This window comes from Rhea americana, unplaced genomic scaffold (genome assembly GCF_003343005.1).
Source record: "Rhea americana isolate MKP2758 unplaced genomic scaffold, rheAme1 scaffold_112, whole genome shotgun sequence".
NCBI lineage: Eukaryota > Metazoa > Chordata > Aves > Rheiformes > Rheidae > Rhea > Rhea americana.
The window spans coordinates 2,173,632-2,190,382 of record NW_028185173.1 but is presented as its reverse complement, the minus strand read 5'-3'; the positions used below and the strand labels follow the sequence as shown (position 1 = coordinate 2,190,382).

The 16,751-nt window shown below is 34.9% G+C and overlaps 1 protein-coding gene across 1 annotated transcript in view; it reads right to left on the bottom strand.

Moving 5' to 3' along the window:
• The window catches only part of DGKB (diacylglycerol kinase beta), a 349,983-nt gene that overhangs the window by 10,440 nt on the left and 322,792 nt on the right, over nt 1-16,751 (bottom strand). Inside the window, exon 23 of the mRNA XM_085316086.1 lies at nt 1,207-1,327. Coding sequence (XP_085172212.1) covers nt 1,207-1,327 — 121 coding nt within the window. The remainder of the gene's footprint in view (nt 1-1,206; nt 1,328-16,751) is intronic.

Sequence of the window (16,751 nt, the reverse complement as noted above, 5' to 3'; positions counted from 1 at the left end):
TGTGGGCTTAAACATTGTCACCTATGGGCATATGTAGATGAAGCAAAGAATGTGCAATGAGCCTTCACTTCATAGCTTGAGACAGCTACATTGGTGGTCCTGCAATCTCTTGGTATCCAAAGAAGGTTGGCAGGAAGCATTCTCATTTCTCTTCTTTATCTACATGACAAAATACTTTGAACATCACCCAGTTCTTCAGATTTTCAAAAGTACACTAGGTCCTTTAGAAATCCTACTTATTTTATTAAAGTTTTGATTAATGCTCTTCAATAATTACCTTACTTTATGCCTCATTCAGGCTTCTTAGACTTTAATTTATAGCTTATGATTCTATTAAAATTTTGAAAACATACATTGAAATAAAATTTGAAAACATATATTAATAGCTCTTAATAATAATATTTTGATGTACAACATTTAATTTTACAAAAGAAAAACAGGATCACAGAAGGAAGAGCTAAAATGTTGTAAATCCCCGCTCCTACCAGTCCTGAAAATTTTTTTCTCTCTTTCCCATGCTTATCTAATCCAAAAGTTAGAATGAGTTTTTGTTCCTTAACAGCTTACCTAAATTTCCTTTACTGTAACTCTCGTCACTTTTAGCTTAGTAAATGATAAAATACAACTAAATTAGTGTGCTCCACTGTTCATAGCTTACACATGCCAATGCATTTATTAATAGTGACTTGTCAGTGTTCTGTAAATAACAAATAAATTAGACACAGAGTACTTTGACTACTAAGGATCAAAAATATGCTTTACAAATACTAATTACATGCTACTATTCCTTGGTGAGGAATGCATTAGAAATGGGTTAAAATTTGTTAAAGTGATGTTAAATGACTTTTTGCTCAAAATTGCCTAGAGTCTATATCAATACTAAAATATAAGTTGTTCATGTCCTACTCTTTTGCTCCAACTGCTTGATAATTTTTCCTCAAAAGATGAAATGAGAGTTGAATACAGGTGAAGCCTAAATGTAAACACCCTCTTTCTAGCTTTTTGACACCTTTAAAGGAAGGAAAACATAAGGGCAGAGAATATGAATAGAATAAATATTCTTTATTGTTTTAAATTACTACTATTAATATAACAATAATACTTTCATGTACTCCTGACTATTAAACCACCAAAATGAACYGGTACTGTATGCAACATTACTGTTCATTGTATGCCATATTACTGCCATATTAGAGATGCCAGTACCTGATGACAACAGATGAGCACTGGGCAAGCCGTTTTCCAGCACTTTTCAGGCCTGTATATATCTGACCCATCTCCATAGCTCCTTCCAGACCAACAACTTCCATAAGTTGGTCACTTAGATCTGAAAGAGTTGAAAATTGTTCCATTAGAAAAATTATTTTGTCTAGAAATGATTTTGACAGTGGTCATCTTAACTAGTAAAATTTTTTTTCAGATGATGAAAGACAAAAGATGAAGTGAACAGAACTGCAAAAGTGATTAAGGTGATGATTCCTAAGCAGTGATTGCAGCTTTCAGGCTGGGCACATGTGGGCCTGTCATCACACCATTCTAAAATATCCTGACCAAAATGATTCTACAATACAGTAATACTCTTCCTGATTTATTTTAATACATACATACAAAACTAAGAACTTTGTTATAAGAGAAAACAAGAAAGACTCCTTCATGATCTTTATGACATGACTATTTATTATTTTTATTATTTTTTGCACAGAATTTTTGCCTCAATAAGTGCACAGATTCATTCCAAAAAGTGCAGAATTAAACTTGTATCAGCAACTATTCATCTAGCTTTTTTGAACTTTGGAGTGCCTGTTTGCAGCCACTTACATATTTTTGTTTTACATTGCTTTTTGATTACATAGCATTTTGGCACTAAACTTCTAAAAATATTTTAAAAACAAAGTGCTTCTGGCAAAATAAATGTTAGTTTGTTTGACTTCAAGGAGCAAGGACAAATTCTATCTAGAATTTCAGATATGAACAGAGATACAACCAGAAACCTGAACAGTAATATAGCAGTCTGTTTTGAGAAGCAACCAACAAATGTAATGAAATCTTATTCAGAACCAGCTAAGATGTTTTGTATAAAATATTCTACATGCTCCAGTTTAAGTATATGTTGCCAAGACCAGATGGACAAAGCGAAGAAACAATTTCTTAGCACTATATTTTGTGTGTTTTATAGACTAGCTGGTAATATCCATGTTTATGAAAGATATGCTACTTGGTGAAGCAGAGATGAGCTAAAATGTTACTCTATCATCACACTGAAGAACAAAAGAAAAAGAGCACATTACTCTTTGTATATTTTAAACCCTCCAACCTTTAATGAAGGTAGAATTTCATGCTAATTATCATATCTTTGAGGCAAGCCCAAAGTTTCAAAGGGAGTCTTTTCTGTTCACTTCTTTGGGCTTTGAATGAAAGTAATTAAATGAAAGAAGTACTGTTATAGGAAAAAAATGAAGTATTAAAAGCAAATAGAATTTATGGTCWGGATTATTCTGCTTCCAACCAGAAAGACTGATGCTATCCAATGTCTTCCTTTCTATTAGGTTTTCTTAGTATTCCTTGCTATTTTAATTTTCTCATCAGGGTGAAATCATTTTCATATAATATAAATGAAGCAAAAATAAACCCAATTTTTCCTATTACAGAAAACAATAACAYGGACAATAAATTAAAATATATAATATGATAGATTTTAAATATGCTTTTTAATAGTTTGCATGACTATAACACATGTAAGCCTAATTTTATATGTTTGGCTTTCTGCTGAATTGTTTGTTTAAAGGATGGCATTCTTTTAAAATATTTTCCTTGAAATTATTCATACCCTTTGAATCTTCACTCAGATTTAAACATCAGATTTTCCTGATATCCATAGAGATTTAATTTGGAAAGTCCTACTCATTTGTAAAAGCTTTTAAATTATAAAAGCACACAGACTTTTATAGATGTACTAAATCATTAAAATGTTTCTAGCCAAAGAAAACATCAAATTCCTATTCACCGGGTTATTAGAAAATTATTATTTTTAAAAATGGGAGAATAATTAAGAACAGATTTTTATTACTGACAGCTCAGGCAACATATGCAAGACTCAGAATACTGACATTTGCAATGATATAAATTTGATGCCTCATTTTTCAATAGCTGTGAGATTAGTGCCAGTGACAGCAGTTAACTAAGGGCCAAATCCTGCCCTTTGATCCTCATCACATATCTCCAAAAATATGGTATGTTAAACACTGGAAGATAGAACTGAACAATGCTCTTATATACCAAAAGAAGTCAAGCCTTTTAAAAAACTTCGCATTTGCAATGGCACATTCCCAAAGTTGGGTTATTTTAGGCCAAATGTGAATATTTTTAGCAGCAAACTTAACTTAAACATAAACTTCCTTCAAAATCAATTAGGACTAAAGCAAATGTAACATGCAATTAACTTAGGGTTAATTTTTGCTCCTGCCCTAGCTAATATATTTGACCTGCATGGATCTACATAGCCAACATACATTTCAACAAATGATTCAACTCTGTTGACTTTGATAAAAGCTTGGAGTGAGCAAAAGTGGAAAAGTGAGTGTATATTTTAGCGCAATTTTTCAAAGCTGTTACATGGATACGGGTACTTTAGTTCAGTATAAAGGGTCAAGACATCAATGAATCGATTGTTCATAAAAGGTCCTTACCAAAGACTCTGAAAGAAACTAAGCGCTCTTAAAAGAGGTCAATTCCTCTTTTAAGTTAAAAGATATGAAAAGGAAAGTCACTCTTCACTGTGGTGGAAGGTTATCACTAGTTTCTCAGAAGGATCTGTGCTGGGCTCCTTACTGCTCAACATGTTCCCCTAAATAACTTTGAAATAGGAGTAGATAGTGAGTTGCTGACGATTCAGGAAAGAAAAGACAAAAGCCAATTAAAAAAAGTTGCAAAGGAATTTCACAAAACTGAGTGACAGAGCAATAAAAAGGCAAGAAACCAATAACAGTAACCTAATTCCAATGAGTGGAAGTAGAGGTAAACTGTTCTCTTTCTTGCTCTCCATATATATGTATATGCACAGATATGTATGTGTGTGTATGTGTGTGTAGATATAATTTTTTGTATATATGTTATGATGGGCTTTAAGTTAATATTGTCATGCAGAAATTAATTCTGAAGTTATTCTGGCTACTTCTATGAAAATATTAACTCAATGCTCAGTGGTGATCAAAATTCAATATTATGACTGGTAACACCATGCAGTAAATTATCTGTAGCTCTGGTCCACTCATCCACAGAAAGATATAAAATAACTGGAAATTATTGAGAAAAGAGCAACAAACATGGTAACAAATATGGTTCAGTTTCTATATAAAATGAAATGAGACTAGGACTCCCCAGCCAAGACTATTCCTTATTTCTCAAAATGCCAAAAAGGGAGCATCACAGTGCTTTTAGAACAAGCAGGAAATACTTTTAATGTAATATTTAGTTAAACCTGGAATCCATCATTTCAGGATCATCACAGGATACTACAGATGCTGAAAAGTTTAGATGAGTTAAAAATTAGGCAAGTTCATGAAACTACTGAAACTAGCCATATTGGACTTCAGAAATTCCCCAAATCACAAATTGTCACATATCTGGGAGGGTATCTTAGTGGAAGAATCACTGTAATTTTGTCTTCTTTATTTATAATGATACAAAACTGGTTGGTGTTAGAGGTCAGACTGAGCTACATGGACTTGTGGGTTGACTTAGTGAGACTGTTCTTATTATGTTTTTATAGATCTTACACATTTTTATTGAGAATAATAAATGTTGCTTTTCATTAAACATCAGGTATTGCTTAGAACAGGCTTTAACATGGACTTCCTAATTGTGTTTGGGACATAATTCCTTTATAATTCCTTTGGAGTCCCCAAGTAATCCCCTAAAATTACTTGCTCTTGTGCTTGTCTGTGTACGTCTCTACCATACTATATAGCAATAAATGCAACTTTTTAAGGTATGTTGCAGTTCTTTGGCATTATATAGATTTTAGTCTATAGATAAAACAATCGAGTGGTAAATGCACTAATAAAAATTTCTACCTGCTTCAGTGCATGCTTCATCTTTTATAACCAGTTTTAGGTGGTGTAGGTTTAGGAGACTGAAGATCAGATTTTCAAGAAGAGTATAGTTGCTAAGAGTGAATAGTTGCTGCTATCAGATACTGAGCAGCTTTTCAATCCAGCCATGTCATTTAGTTGCCTAAATGAGAGCTGAAGGCTCATAGGTGGAGAGTATCTTGGTATTAGTGTATGAGGAAAGTGATTTTTGACTGATGCCTTTGGGTTCTGGAGTCAGCTTGTTCTACTGCAAGCTCTGTGAAAGAGCTGAAGGCTCTCACTTGTTTTCCATGTGAATGAGCTGTTAGAGTGTGTGGGAATGTTTTCACAGCACATTGCCTCTCCTGCCCTCTTCCATAAACCAAGCTACTTCACGTGTCTCCTCATATTAGCCCCATCAGTAAACAAAGCCAGCTCTCACAAGGGAGGCAGATGTCAGCAACTGGTGACTAGCATGCAGAGGGGCATCTGACCCCTTGCACTCATTCCACATGGCTGGATAAAGTCACCAGGGAGACGCCTGCCCGTTTCCTCCCATCGGGCAGTGGGAGGAAAAGAAGTCCAGATAGAAAGGCGCAGAAGTGGCACACGAAGCACTGCATGCGAATATGAGCCCTTTATAGTACTCTCCCTAGTCACAAACACGCTTGGAAACCTTGAAGTTTCTCACTGAAGAGTTTACATTACCCTTTAGCTTGGCATTAGCTAAACACTTCAATATTCAAAGTGAATTCACAATAGAGTAACACACTTGGAATTCATCTGTGAAGATAAAGCAAGGAAACAAAATGGGGTAGGAGGTGGAAAGAAGCACGATGTGATTAGAAATACTGATTTACATAGAGAACTTTCCATCTATAATGGAACTGGTTTTGATGTTCAATTTATCTTTGTAATATATAAATATTGCTGTCCTGGCAAGAGATTGAATGACTCTATTATAATTTGGGGTTGCTGCACTCACTCAGGCACATTTGCATAAAAACACTGTTGGTCAGTGGTAAATCTGTCTCTGGCAGCAGTTTGTCTTCAGCGAGAAGGGGCTCCGTGGCTTACTAAATGCAATCAAACCCTGGTAATCATCACAGGGGAAAGTTTTTAGTTCCAGTTAAAATACTGGATAAGAGTTTGAAAACCGGTGTGATGCCAGAGGATCCTTGAAAACCTGTTGAATCCAGTGCTCTGCCCCGCATGAACACTTCAGTATCTTCTCGAAGCAGGGAAAACGAGCTTCGCGTTACGCAGGAATGTGGGGGCACTTTCATACGCAGTAATAGGAATGGCTGTTGTATAAAATGCTAAGGATGTGTTTAATGTCACAGTGTTGCCTGATTTCAAATGAACAGCTTTTTCTGGATTCCTGGTTAGAAGAAATCAGTAAATCAAGAGTAATCCATGCATTTTTTTTTTTTTTTTTTGGTTTCCTTTCTTTCAGAGAAGCTACCTGAAATAACATCTCTCTCAACATTTGTAATTGTTTATGTCAGAGTTGTACCTAGAGGCCCGGCTGATGACAAGGCTCTGTTATGTTACTGATTCACAGACACATAACAAGAGACAGCCCTTGTCTCCAAGAATTTATAATATAAACAAATAAAAGAGACAAAGCATGGGGGAAAGATAATATTATTTCATCCATTTTACAAAGTGAAAAATTGTATACAGACAAATTTAGGTCCTGCAAAAGATTTGTTCTCATACTTAACTGAATATATTGTGTGTAGACTCACAACAGTCATAATATTATTCCTACTGTATAAAGCGTGTGAGTTTACAGAAGTGACTTGGCCAAGGTCACATATGACGTCTGTGGCAGAGGCAAAAACTAAATCAGCAGCTCCTAAATTTCAAACCAATACTTATAGAAGTCCATTCCCCCTCTTAATATTAATTTCAAGGTTCTACATGAAGTCCTGTATCTATAGTATTTGACTCAGTTTTGACTATTCTGTGTTACTGAGTTTGCTTATAAACATTAAAAATCTGGGGGAGGTACATACATCTATTTTATGAGAGTATTGACTTTAAACTCTACTCTTGCCTTCATTTTTTTTAAAAAAATCTTTTTAAAAGAACAAAAATGAAACAAAACAAGCTAAGCCCGCCTCTTGGTGGGAGAAAAGGAAGAAATATCACTGCTGTAATTTTCACCCCACGGAGATACTCAGATACTGTGATAATAAATAAATAGATATGTTATACACACACATACATATATTTTATACTTATGCAGACATACACACATATGATATATACCCAGATATATGCGTATGTGAGAAGTAACACTACATTTTTGCTCTACCATATGAATTGATGATGTTCTAATGAGTTTTAATGGCGTAAGACTGCAAGGTGATGTTTATTGTTGATACGTAAAATTAATGCAATTAATAAAATCCTGGCACTGCTGAATCCAGTCCTCTCCTCCAGTCCTCTGACTTCCATGGGCCTGGATTTCACCCAGTATCTTTCAGTTTAGCATAGAGATTCATTCCTCAGATGGAATCGCTTAGCAGATACTGCTCAGCCAACTACTGTATATTGGATATTTTGTATATAATCATCTCCTGACTCTCATTAATCATYTAGTGACAGGTTCTCCAAAAAGTAGGAGGGCAAACAAGGAAGAATCAGTCCCTATAATTAATTATTTTATGAAACTTTTTAATGTGCACAGAAGGCCTTTGTAAAACTTTTCCTTAAGTGAACTCTTTTTTTTTTTTTTTTTTAATCTTCCCAAGGGGAAAGAGAAGAGAGTTCTTAATAGATTCATTCTTGATTAATAGTAGAAGAAGAAAAATAGAAAAAAAAAACCCTACAGCATTCAAATTAAATCACTTCCACCCAAAAACTACTCCCAAATACCAATGTTCAGATGTTCAGATTTTCAGTGTTTGAAACAAGAGGTTTCATCTTCCACTTCGGGAGATCATTATGGAAAAAGTCTTTCATGGTAAAGCTTGGCAGACAAAATGTATTCTTTTTTTCAGATTTATTCTTTTAATAGTTTGAGGTACAATTGCATTGAACATACTGCTGCACCAAAAGAAGCCCCCTATTACTTTAATCTGTATTCTTTTAAAAGTTATTTGTTCAAAAGGATTTCACTGTGTTACTCTTATACCCCCTTCATCCAACAGAACAAAAGCCGTTCTATGAAAGGAGTCTAAACTTGGACAAACCGTAAAAAAAGCAAAGTTCCTCTCTGTTTTTATCAAATTTGATTGCTGCAGCTGTTCCCAGTTTCTGTATTTTAAAAATAGCCTTATTCAGTGCCTTGTTGGCTAAAGGCCAGAGTACCATTAGAACATGCTGTACGGAAAACCTCTATTCAGTTACAGATACAGAAATATATTTAAGATCAGTGGGGGTCATCTGCAGCAAACACTTGTATGGGGGAAAATGGAATTTTAATGTGTTTGGACTGCTCACTACTTTTAACAGATATTTAAGAACTTCAAACCGGATATCTTTCTATTTGTATTGGTACTATCATATTACTGAGCATCAGGTATAACACAATATGAGCAAGTCAAGATCATTTCAACTAACAAAAATAGATCTAATTCTCAGATTACTTCTTAGTAGTTCTGGCATTCACTTTAAATGGCTCCTAGTAATATTGGATATTTGATTAGCCTATAAAAATGCCACAGCCTAGAAAAGAAAAATACAGTAATATTGATGGAACTGTAGAAATCTGATCAATGGAAACCAGCTTTGATTTGCACATTTTGAAAAGGACTAGAACTAACAGAGGATAAGTGTTTCTGTTCTGCAGGTTAGCAAAATGTAATAATGACATTATTTCCATGCTTATCAACTGAGGAATTTTTTAGTTATTCACTAGAAAGAAATCTTCATCCCATTTACATCAGTATTAAAACTCCTTTTGATTAAAGTGCTAGGGATTCTGGTCCAGGACCTCAAAGATGATCTTCATGCTGTTTTCTCGTTATGACAACCAACTCCACTTGATTCCTCTACCATGCTACTGTCCTGTGATGGCTGGAGATCACAATACGCAGGATGGACACTGGTTTGAACAGCAGTTTTTAGTAATTAACCAGAGCCTACTCCCAAGAAAGGGAATTAAACTACTTTCTGAAAGCATTTTGAAAATGAGTGAGATGTATGATAGATCAAAGCTCTAGCCATTTCTGGTGAACTGAAATGTCTATGTCTATAGTGTCTATACTTATTCACACTTATGTTTTTACTGCAGTTGGAGGTAGGACTTCCAGTACAGTAGAGCTATCCAAGGTAAGTAGAGGTATCCAAGGGTATTTGGATAGGTACTTGCGGGAGAGAAACCATAGCAGTGATAGCATCAGGATAGCCTATATGAGCTTCCTGAGACCCCACATGCTTAGTGGTCGGATGGAAGCCTGCATGTCTGGGCCTTCTCTCTCTCTCTCTCTCTCTCTAGAGATTGCATGTTCAATTACAAACACCATCCACACCTTCTCTGCGTACAGAAGGAGCAATAAACAATTCAATGCAGCCAGACCTAAAGAACTCTGGAGCAAGTATTGGTATCACCTAGTCTTCCTAAACTCTTCCTATAGTCACTAGAGCTAAAAAAGTTTAGACTTAATTTCTGACTAAACTATACATATACTTCAGTGTCGTGTGAGATGGCCTAGGATTTCCAGGACATTCACCCACAGCTGACAAGCCTCACAGAGGACATATAAAAGTAACAGATGAAAGGATGGCATCTTGAGAATAACTCTATTGGTGTTAGGAACTTACACATGGACAGCTGAAGAAAGTTAAGTGTTCCCTCCACACAGCACTTCATGGTATGAGTYTGAGAGGTCTGATGATCTAGTGGGATATATTTTTCTGTGTTGCCTCCAAAAGCAATCCTGGAAGTTGAGCTAGCATGCTTAGTCAGCTTAGCTAGGTGCCTAAAGCTAACTTGTGCCAAAATCTGCAGTCCCCAAAGTCGCCACTTGGCATGGCTCCCTTTATGGATGCTAAGGCTTATAAAAGCCTCACAGACACTAGTTATAGACATGCAATTGTAGATATTTTTCTTCGCATCTGAACTAAATACTTTGTTAAAAACAATAAGATTTTTTGCCTATTATTGGTTTACAAGAAGACAGTTCTAGTGTACACAGAAATTTTTGTTACTTGAAGAAACCAAAGGGGAAAATGACTTCTAATCTTGCTCAAAGAAAATTAAATGTTTTATTTGATGTGATTTCTGTGCAGAGACATAACAAAGGATTTCAAAGAAAGCAAAAGTAATTTTCTTTAAACACCTTTCATTATTTTAAGTGATAATGACTGATATCAAGCTATTTTTCAATGCACTGTTATTAACAACACCCAGAGGAAAAAGGATATTTTCATAACTGTAATCAAGACAACTACAGAACATTTCCAAATTTCTTCTCAAGGACCAAAAATTCAGAGCCAGCTATGCGTATCACAGTAATGAAACTCAAGTTATTTTTAGTGCCCTAGTCCTTAAAGTTATCAAAGCGGGGGGGGGGAGGGAACACCTTTTTTCATTCTGAACAACAACAGAAGAATGGTAAGAGAAATCTACTCCCATACTGCCTAATGCAAAATAAGAGACCAAAAAAACCCAAGGGAATGATTCTCCTCTTATTTTCATTCCCATTTTTCAGTCTCATTTTTATTCTCAGTGATGGGAAATGACAGAAAGTGAATGACAACAGATATGGAGGTTAGAGTKGTTTTGCTAGTATGACTATACTTGTGTTTTCTTCATTTTCATAGTGGAATATGCTAACCATGAATATGGCAATCTCACTCTAACAGTTGTCATATTTGGAGCTACTGAACAAAAATTATGCTGCAATTTCCACATAGCTATTTTAGGAAAAGTCCAAGGGGGACACAAGTCCTTTGATTTCGTATGGACATTGCAACAGGATGGCACTTCAGAAATGCTTTTACTTTATGAATTCACTTCATTATGCAACTCTGTTTAAATATGTTTTCTAGGCATTGGGGCCAAAACTGTAATACAATGTACATCAGATTACCATTTCTCAGTGCAGATATGTATGAATTCGAGAAGCTCCAGGGGCTGGTGTAGCGCACAGGATTCTGGCTGGGGTAAGACAGGACATGCTGCTGTTTTTTTATGCTGTTATATTAAYTCTATTCTATGAGACCGTCGTGTGATATTTTACTGACTACATTTAATTCTCATGATGGTTCCCAGGCTTCATGTGTTAGTATACATTCTATTCTTCTAAAAACTAAATAACATATTCAACAGGAAAACAAACAAGAACAAATAATCAGATATATAAAATAACTGTTTAGGTAAGTAACACTGACCAGAAAAGTTAGGCAATACTTGTAGAGAGAGTTAATATCCTTCATCATACTAGCAGATACAGACGGAAAAAAAAAGGCTTTCAGACTGAGAGCTGCCTGAGGTCTGAAGCAGAAGGAGCAAACTTCAAATTGAATACAAGCTGGGAACAATCATTCTGCATTTGCTTTAAGTTTATTAATCAATTACACACTGGAAAGCAAGGGATGGGAGGGTTGCTCTCTGGTCACAGATGGAAATTAATCTGAAAGGATGGAAGATTGTTCATGAATATTTAGGCAATTTTACTTTCCAGGTTAYTTTCAACAAAAGGCCAGACGTTTAAAGTACTTTAATTTTAGCCTGTGCCCAACAAATCATTTAAGCATGGATTTATCTTCAGTGGCATCCAATGGACTGAGTGTGTGTTTCAAGCATAACTGTAGGTGCCTTGTTTATCAGGCCTATTTCTATGGTAACTACTATATGGTACGTCATCTCACAATATAATTATAGAARTAAATAAGGTCGTGTGCAACAAACAGGTTTATATTTACACATTTGAGGCATCTGAAAATTCAGCCTTACCTGTATAATGTATATATAATGTGTAATCAGYTTTGAAGAATAGTTTTCATCGTTGTAATTCATACATGCTAATGTTAGCTGGTTCTCCCACCCCTCACCCCAACACTACTTCTTTACATTAGGATCAGCAGCACAAGAGGATTGCAATATACTAAAGGAATTAAGAAAGCAGAAGGTGCAGGTGCACTAATAAATGGGTGGTCTTTGGATTACAGTATTTATGTGTGCTATGCCGAGCTAAACAGAAACCTAAATGTTACACATACAAAGTGGTGCAACAAGAACATCTGTGTTGGGGGACTGAACTGGCATGGCTAACACCTCCAGTGCCAGGTGCAAAGGAAATTTCAGTATAGCTTGAGTAATTTTGACTGCTAGCATCTGTATACATCAGATTATCTCTCCTCTTCCTAGCCCCATATCCCACTAAAGTATTTATATTATACATCTGGCTTCAGATTCTGGAATAGCAAAAGATATGTTGTAATACTTCCATTCCTGGATCTTAGCCTCATTTTTTTCATTTGTTTTTCACTTCTCATGAAAGCAGAAGCCCACAGTTAGTAGTATTTTTAAAATKTATATTGTGGTGTTAAAAAAACTGACCATTTTTTCCCTGGGAGAGAAATATTACAACGAAAAATAATTCATTTGATCTATTTAAAGATGATCAAAATGCCTGTACTGAAAGCTTTCTCACCCTAAAGAACTAAAGATGGGCAAAAACTTCACGTTTCTGTGACATACATGTCYGCTCTCCTGAGATATTTTAAATTTTCATGGAAAATCACATTTTAAATCAACATTCAAAATAAAATGAGAAATTTCATTTCAATTTCAAATGAAATATCTAGTTCATATAAATGCTGATGATATCTGRTAGGAGAACTAGCTGAAATAGCTGAAAGAAAGAGAATTGGACAGCTGACATGATTGCTGGAAGATGCAAAAGTAGTCATTCCTGATTTACTCATCCAAGTCCAATCCTAATAACATTTAACTTATGGCAAATGTATATAGAGCCCACAGAGACCATAACCTATGTCTGTGTTAATAATGAGTTGGGTTCAATCTTTTATTTCTTAACCAGGCAAAGATTTTAGTGGTCAAATGAATAAAGTTGAAAAAATAAGTCTTAGGGAAAAAAAAAAAAATAGTGACATATCAGTTTGGGTGGAAGATAACACCATGGCCATGAGCTCTGTGAAAGCTTTAAGTTATTCTCAAGAAAGAAAGAAAGAAAAAGAAAAAGAAAAAGAAAAAAGGAATGGGAAGATTATGCTATACTTGTATTGCAGAATGAATAAATTTGTTGGTGCACTGTTGACATATTTGAACCACAGCTCTGCATGTTTTTTATTTGAGCACTTTTAACAAGACCTATATTTCTGTTCAAGACAGGAAGGAAATGCTGTCAATGATACAGCTGGACATATATAGCTTTGAAGGAATTTCTTCAGAAACTTTTTTGGAAAACTATTTCTTTCTCTTGGCAATGTCAAATCACCTCTTTCCATTCCCAAGCGCTGATTAAACCTTGTGAATATGTCTAATAAATAATCTAAAAAAAGAAAGGACAAATTATTTCAAGTCTATACTTTTCTGGGAATTGAGAGTTTGTTCCACCACATTGTAAATTATCTTTGATAACTTCTAACAAGGTGTGACAAAAATGCAATAAATACAAATAAATCCACAGGGAATAAACTCAAAAAAAAATTACAAAAGGTTGATTTTTTGGGGAGGAGGAGGGAAAGCTATAACAAATTTGCAATCCCTAGTTACTCATCTTTTCTCGTTACTTCAGTTCTAAAGCCAGATTCCTTCATTATTTTTTGACCTGATATGAAATACCATCTGGCAAAAGCATGTTGCAGTTCTACATAAATGAAATAATTGGAGCGTTTCTTTAAAATATATGTCATAAGCAAGTATTATTATGCATTAGTAAAACTGACTTTATTCCATTTCTGWGCTCTGTTGCTGAGCTGTGACTCCTCCTTTTGTGCCTGCAGGACCTGGGATTCCTGGGCAGTCCTCCATCTAGCACTGAGCAGTCTTGAGCCTGATCAGCTTCCACAGCCATACAATATGAGATGCATACATCCGTATATTTCATTTATATTCATTTTATGCATTATTAYTGGTAGATTTTGGTAGCAYCACAGACTTAGAAWCTGTAGRAAGAGATCACAGYCTCTGAGTCCTGACAGGTCTGTGGCAACAGATTACGGCCGAACCTATCTGGCCGGAGRGGCTCTCTCAGTGGGCTGAATGGTATGGTTACACAGGAGCCACTTCACACGGGCATCAGGTCTCCTTGYCTTGGGACAGCTCGAGCACGCTTCAAAATATTTTTAAAAATAATTTTGGCCAGACAGTCAGYTTCAATCAACTGCCAAGCCTCAAGGCCTGAGATTCCTATGGATGGACCTTCATGCCATCACACAAGCTCGCTCTCCTTTTTTTCAAGTCAGTGGGATCTTCTGTAGCATGCAAGTCTCACTAGGCACACATTATTGGAGGAGTGAAGCCAGAAAAGACAAAGAGGAAGTCATTGATTAATGGGATACACGTTACAATGTTGTTCCTCGACAAGTTACGACAAGCACGGAGTAATAGTGCAAAACAAAATATTTGCTGCTGATGAAAAGGGGTATACAAAACAGCAGTTGGTCGTGAGCAAACATTTTGCAGTTGTAAAGACCCAGCTGCTTTGGCTGACTAGAATGAAAAGCCACAATGCTCTAGGAGCTGTGAAAGAAGAGCTCACAACTGATGAATTATATCAAAAAAAAAAAAAAAAAAAAAAAAATAAAAAAAAAAAAAAAAAAAAAAAAAAAAAAAAAAAAAGGCTTCTTTAAAAAGCATGAATAGTCCAAATAGTCCTCTATTCATCCATTTATAACATATCTAATTTCTCTCAATCTACAGTCTTAGGTGAGTGAGCCATGTACTAAATGAACACCTGTTCACAGCTGTTGAAACCAGTTTATTCCTTATGACTGTTTTTATTTCTCATTAAATATTAATTCATTGATATTAGAGTTATGAAAAATTTAGCATAATTTTCATCCTCCCCTATATGAATACAAGAAATTAAAGGAAAAGGGAGTTCATCCTACTTTATAGRTATGAGTGGTACAGCTTGTGATATTTCCAGAAAAGGATGACAGTATCAGGAATCAATGAGAAAAAAAAAATGCCTTGTACATCACCTAAATATTTAACTACGATATCAGCTTATGCTAATCACATTTCAAGAGTGGGGTTGAACATGCTGTAATTGTGCCATCAACCGACATGAATCAAAGCTTTATTTAATAATTGTAAAAGCTGCCATTTGCTACTTTTAAAATATCTCATTTCTCACGGTCCTTTACTTGATAATGGTCACTAGAGTTACAAAATGCTAAAAATATCAATGTTCTTGAAAACCTTATTTGAGTCCTTATTGCAGAAGATGAAACATCTGTAACAGTGTATGGCAATTATCAGCTTCTTGCAATTTCTGGCAGTACTCAGTTAAAAGGCTTTAAAAAGTGTAAGTAAAAATATTAGTGTTTTGACTACTTGTAAGAAACTGTTTTGCATGCAATTAATATAAAGGAAACTGCCAAGTCAATCTGAGCTTAAAATTTAGGGTTTTGTGTTATTTTTGTTGTTTTTAATTTATTTTTGTATTCATTAAGAAAAGGGGGGGGAAAGCTGTTGAAAAACCTAAAACCAATAGAATTTTCCAGGTATTTTATTTTAATTAGAATAGAAACATATTGTAAATCTCATCAGATAAACTAATAATGGAGCAAAAGCCAAAAATTCCATGAATATGAATATACATATAGTATTAGAAAAAACAAACAAAGTTCCCTCATCCTGAATCATGCAAGAAAAAAAAAATCAAACTAAGAACAGTGTTCTCTCGGTAGCAAGCATAGAGAAAGTTCAACAAAAGTGGACTCAGCTCTCATTCAGATATAATGAGAACTGGACRCAGTCCTAAATCTTTTGAATAAATGGAAAAGTATCTTCTCAGAATAAAATAAAATTAATCAATGCTATTTTGGTAGCATTGGTCTTTGGTAAGAAAAACAATCAAACAAATATAAAGAGGAAGATTAGAGGAGAACAATAAGAAGAAACAGAGTTAATTGCTAAGTWTTGAGACATTTTTTTCCATTATATGTTTTCTTCCAAAATGTCCTGGAATATGACATTTCCAATGCTAACTCCCAGTGCTTAAACAGATCTTTATATCAAAGTACAGTATACACACTGGAGTCCACATTACTTATCATGGGAAATAAAATGCACAACAAAAATGTGGTCTTCAGAGCAGGACTGAACTGAGGTTAGCTTTTCTGAATATTGGTACTTTCTATGTTGTTAATTCTAACTCTGTAATCTTAAGATTGTTCTTTTAACTTACTTTTTATGAACAGTGTACATAAAGCCCTTCATAAAATAAATTTTTAGGCTTATACATAAGCGGATATACAATAAACATTTTATAGAGATTTCAAGGTTTTCTAATCACTACTTCTTGTCACTTTTTTCAATCAGGTTTTTGATCTTTTAARTAGTCAGAGCTATTTAAAAAAATTAATTAAAGCATTATCAAACTGCAATGGCTTTCTTGATTAGCCCCATCCTGTAGCAGTGCTTTTTTGCTGCAATATTTCAGCTGTAATAGCTAAGACAAGGACTGCCTACTGCTTTTCCTGTTCTATTCTACAGTGTTTCACAAAACAGGACTGTATTTTGAAGAC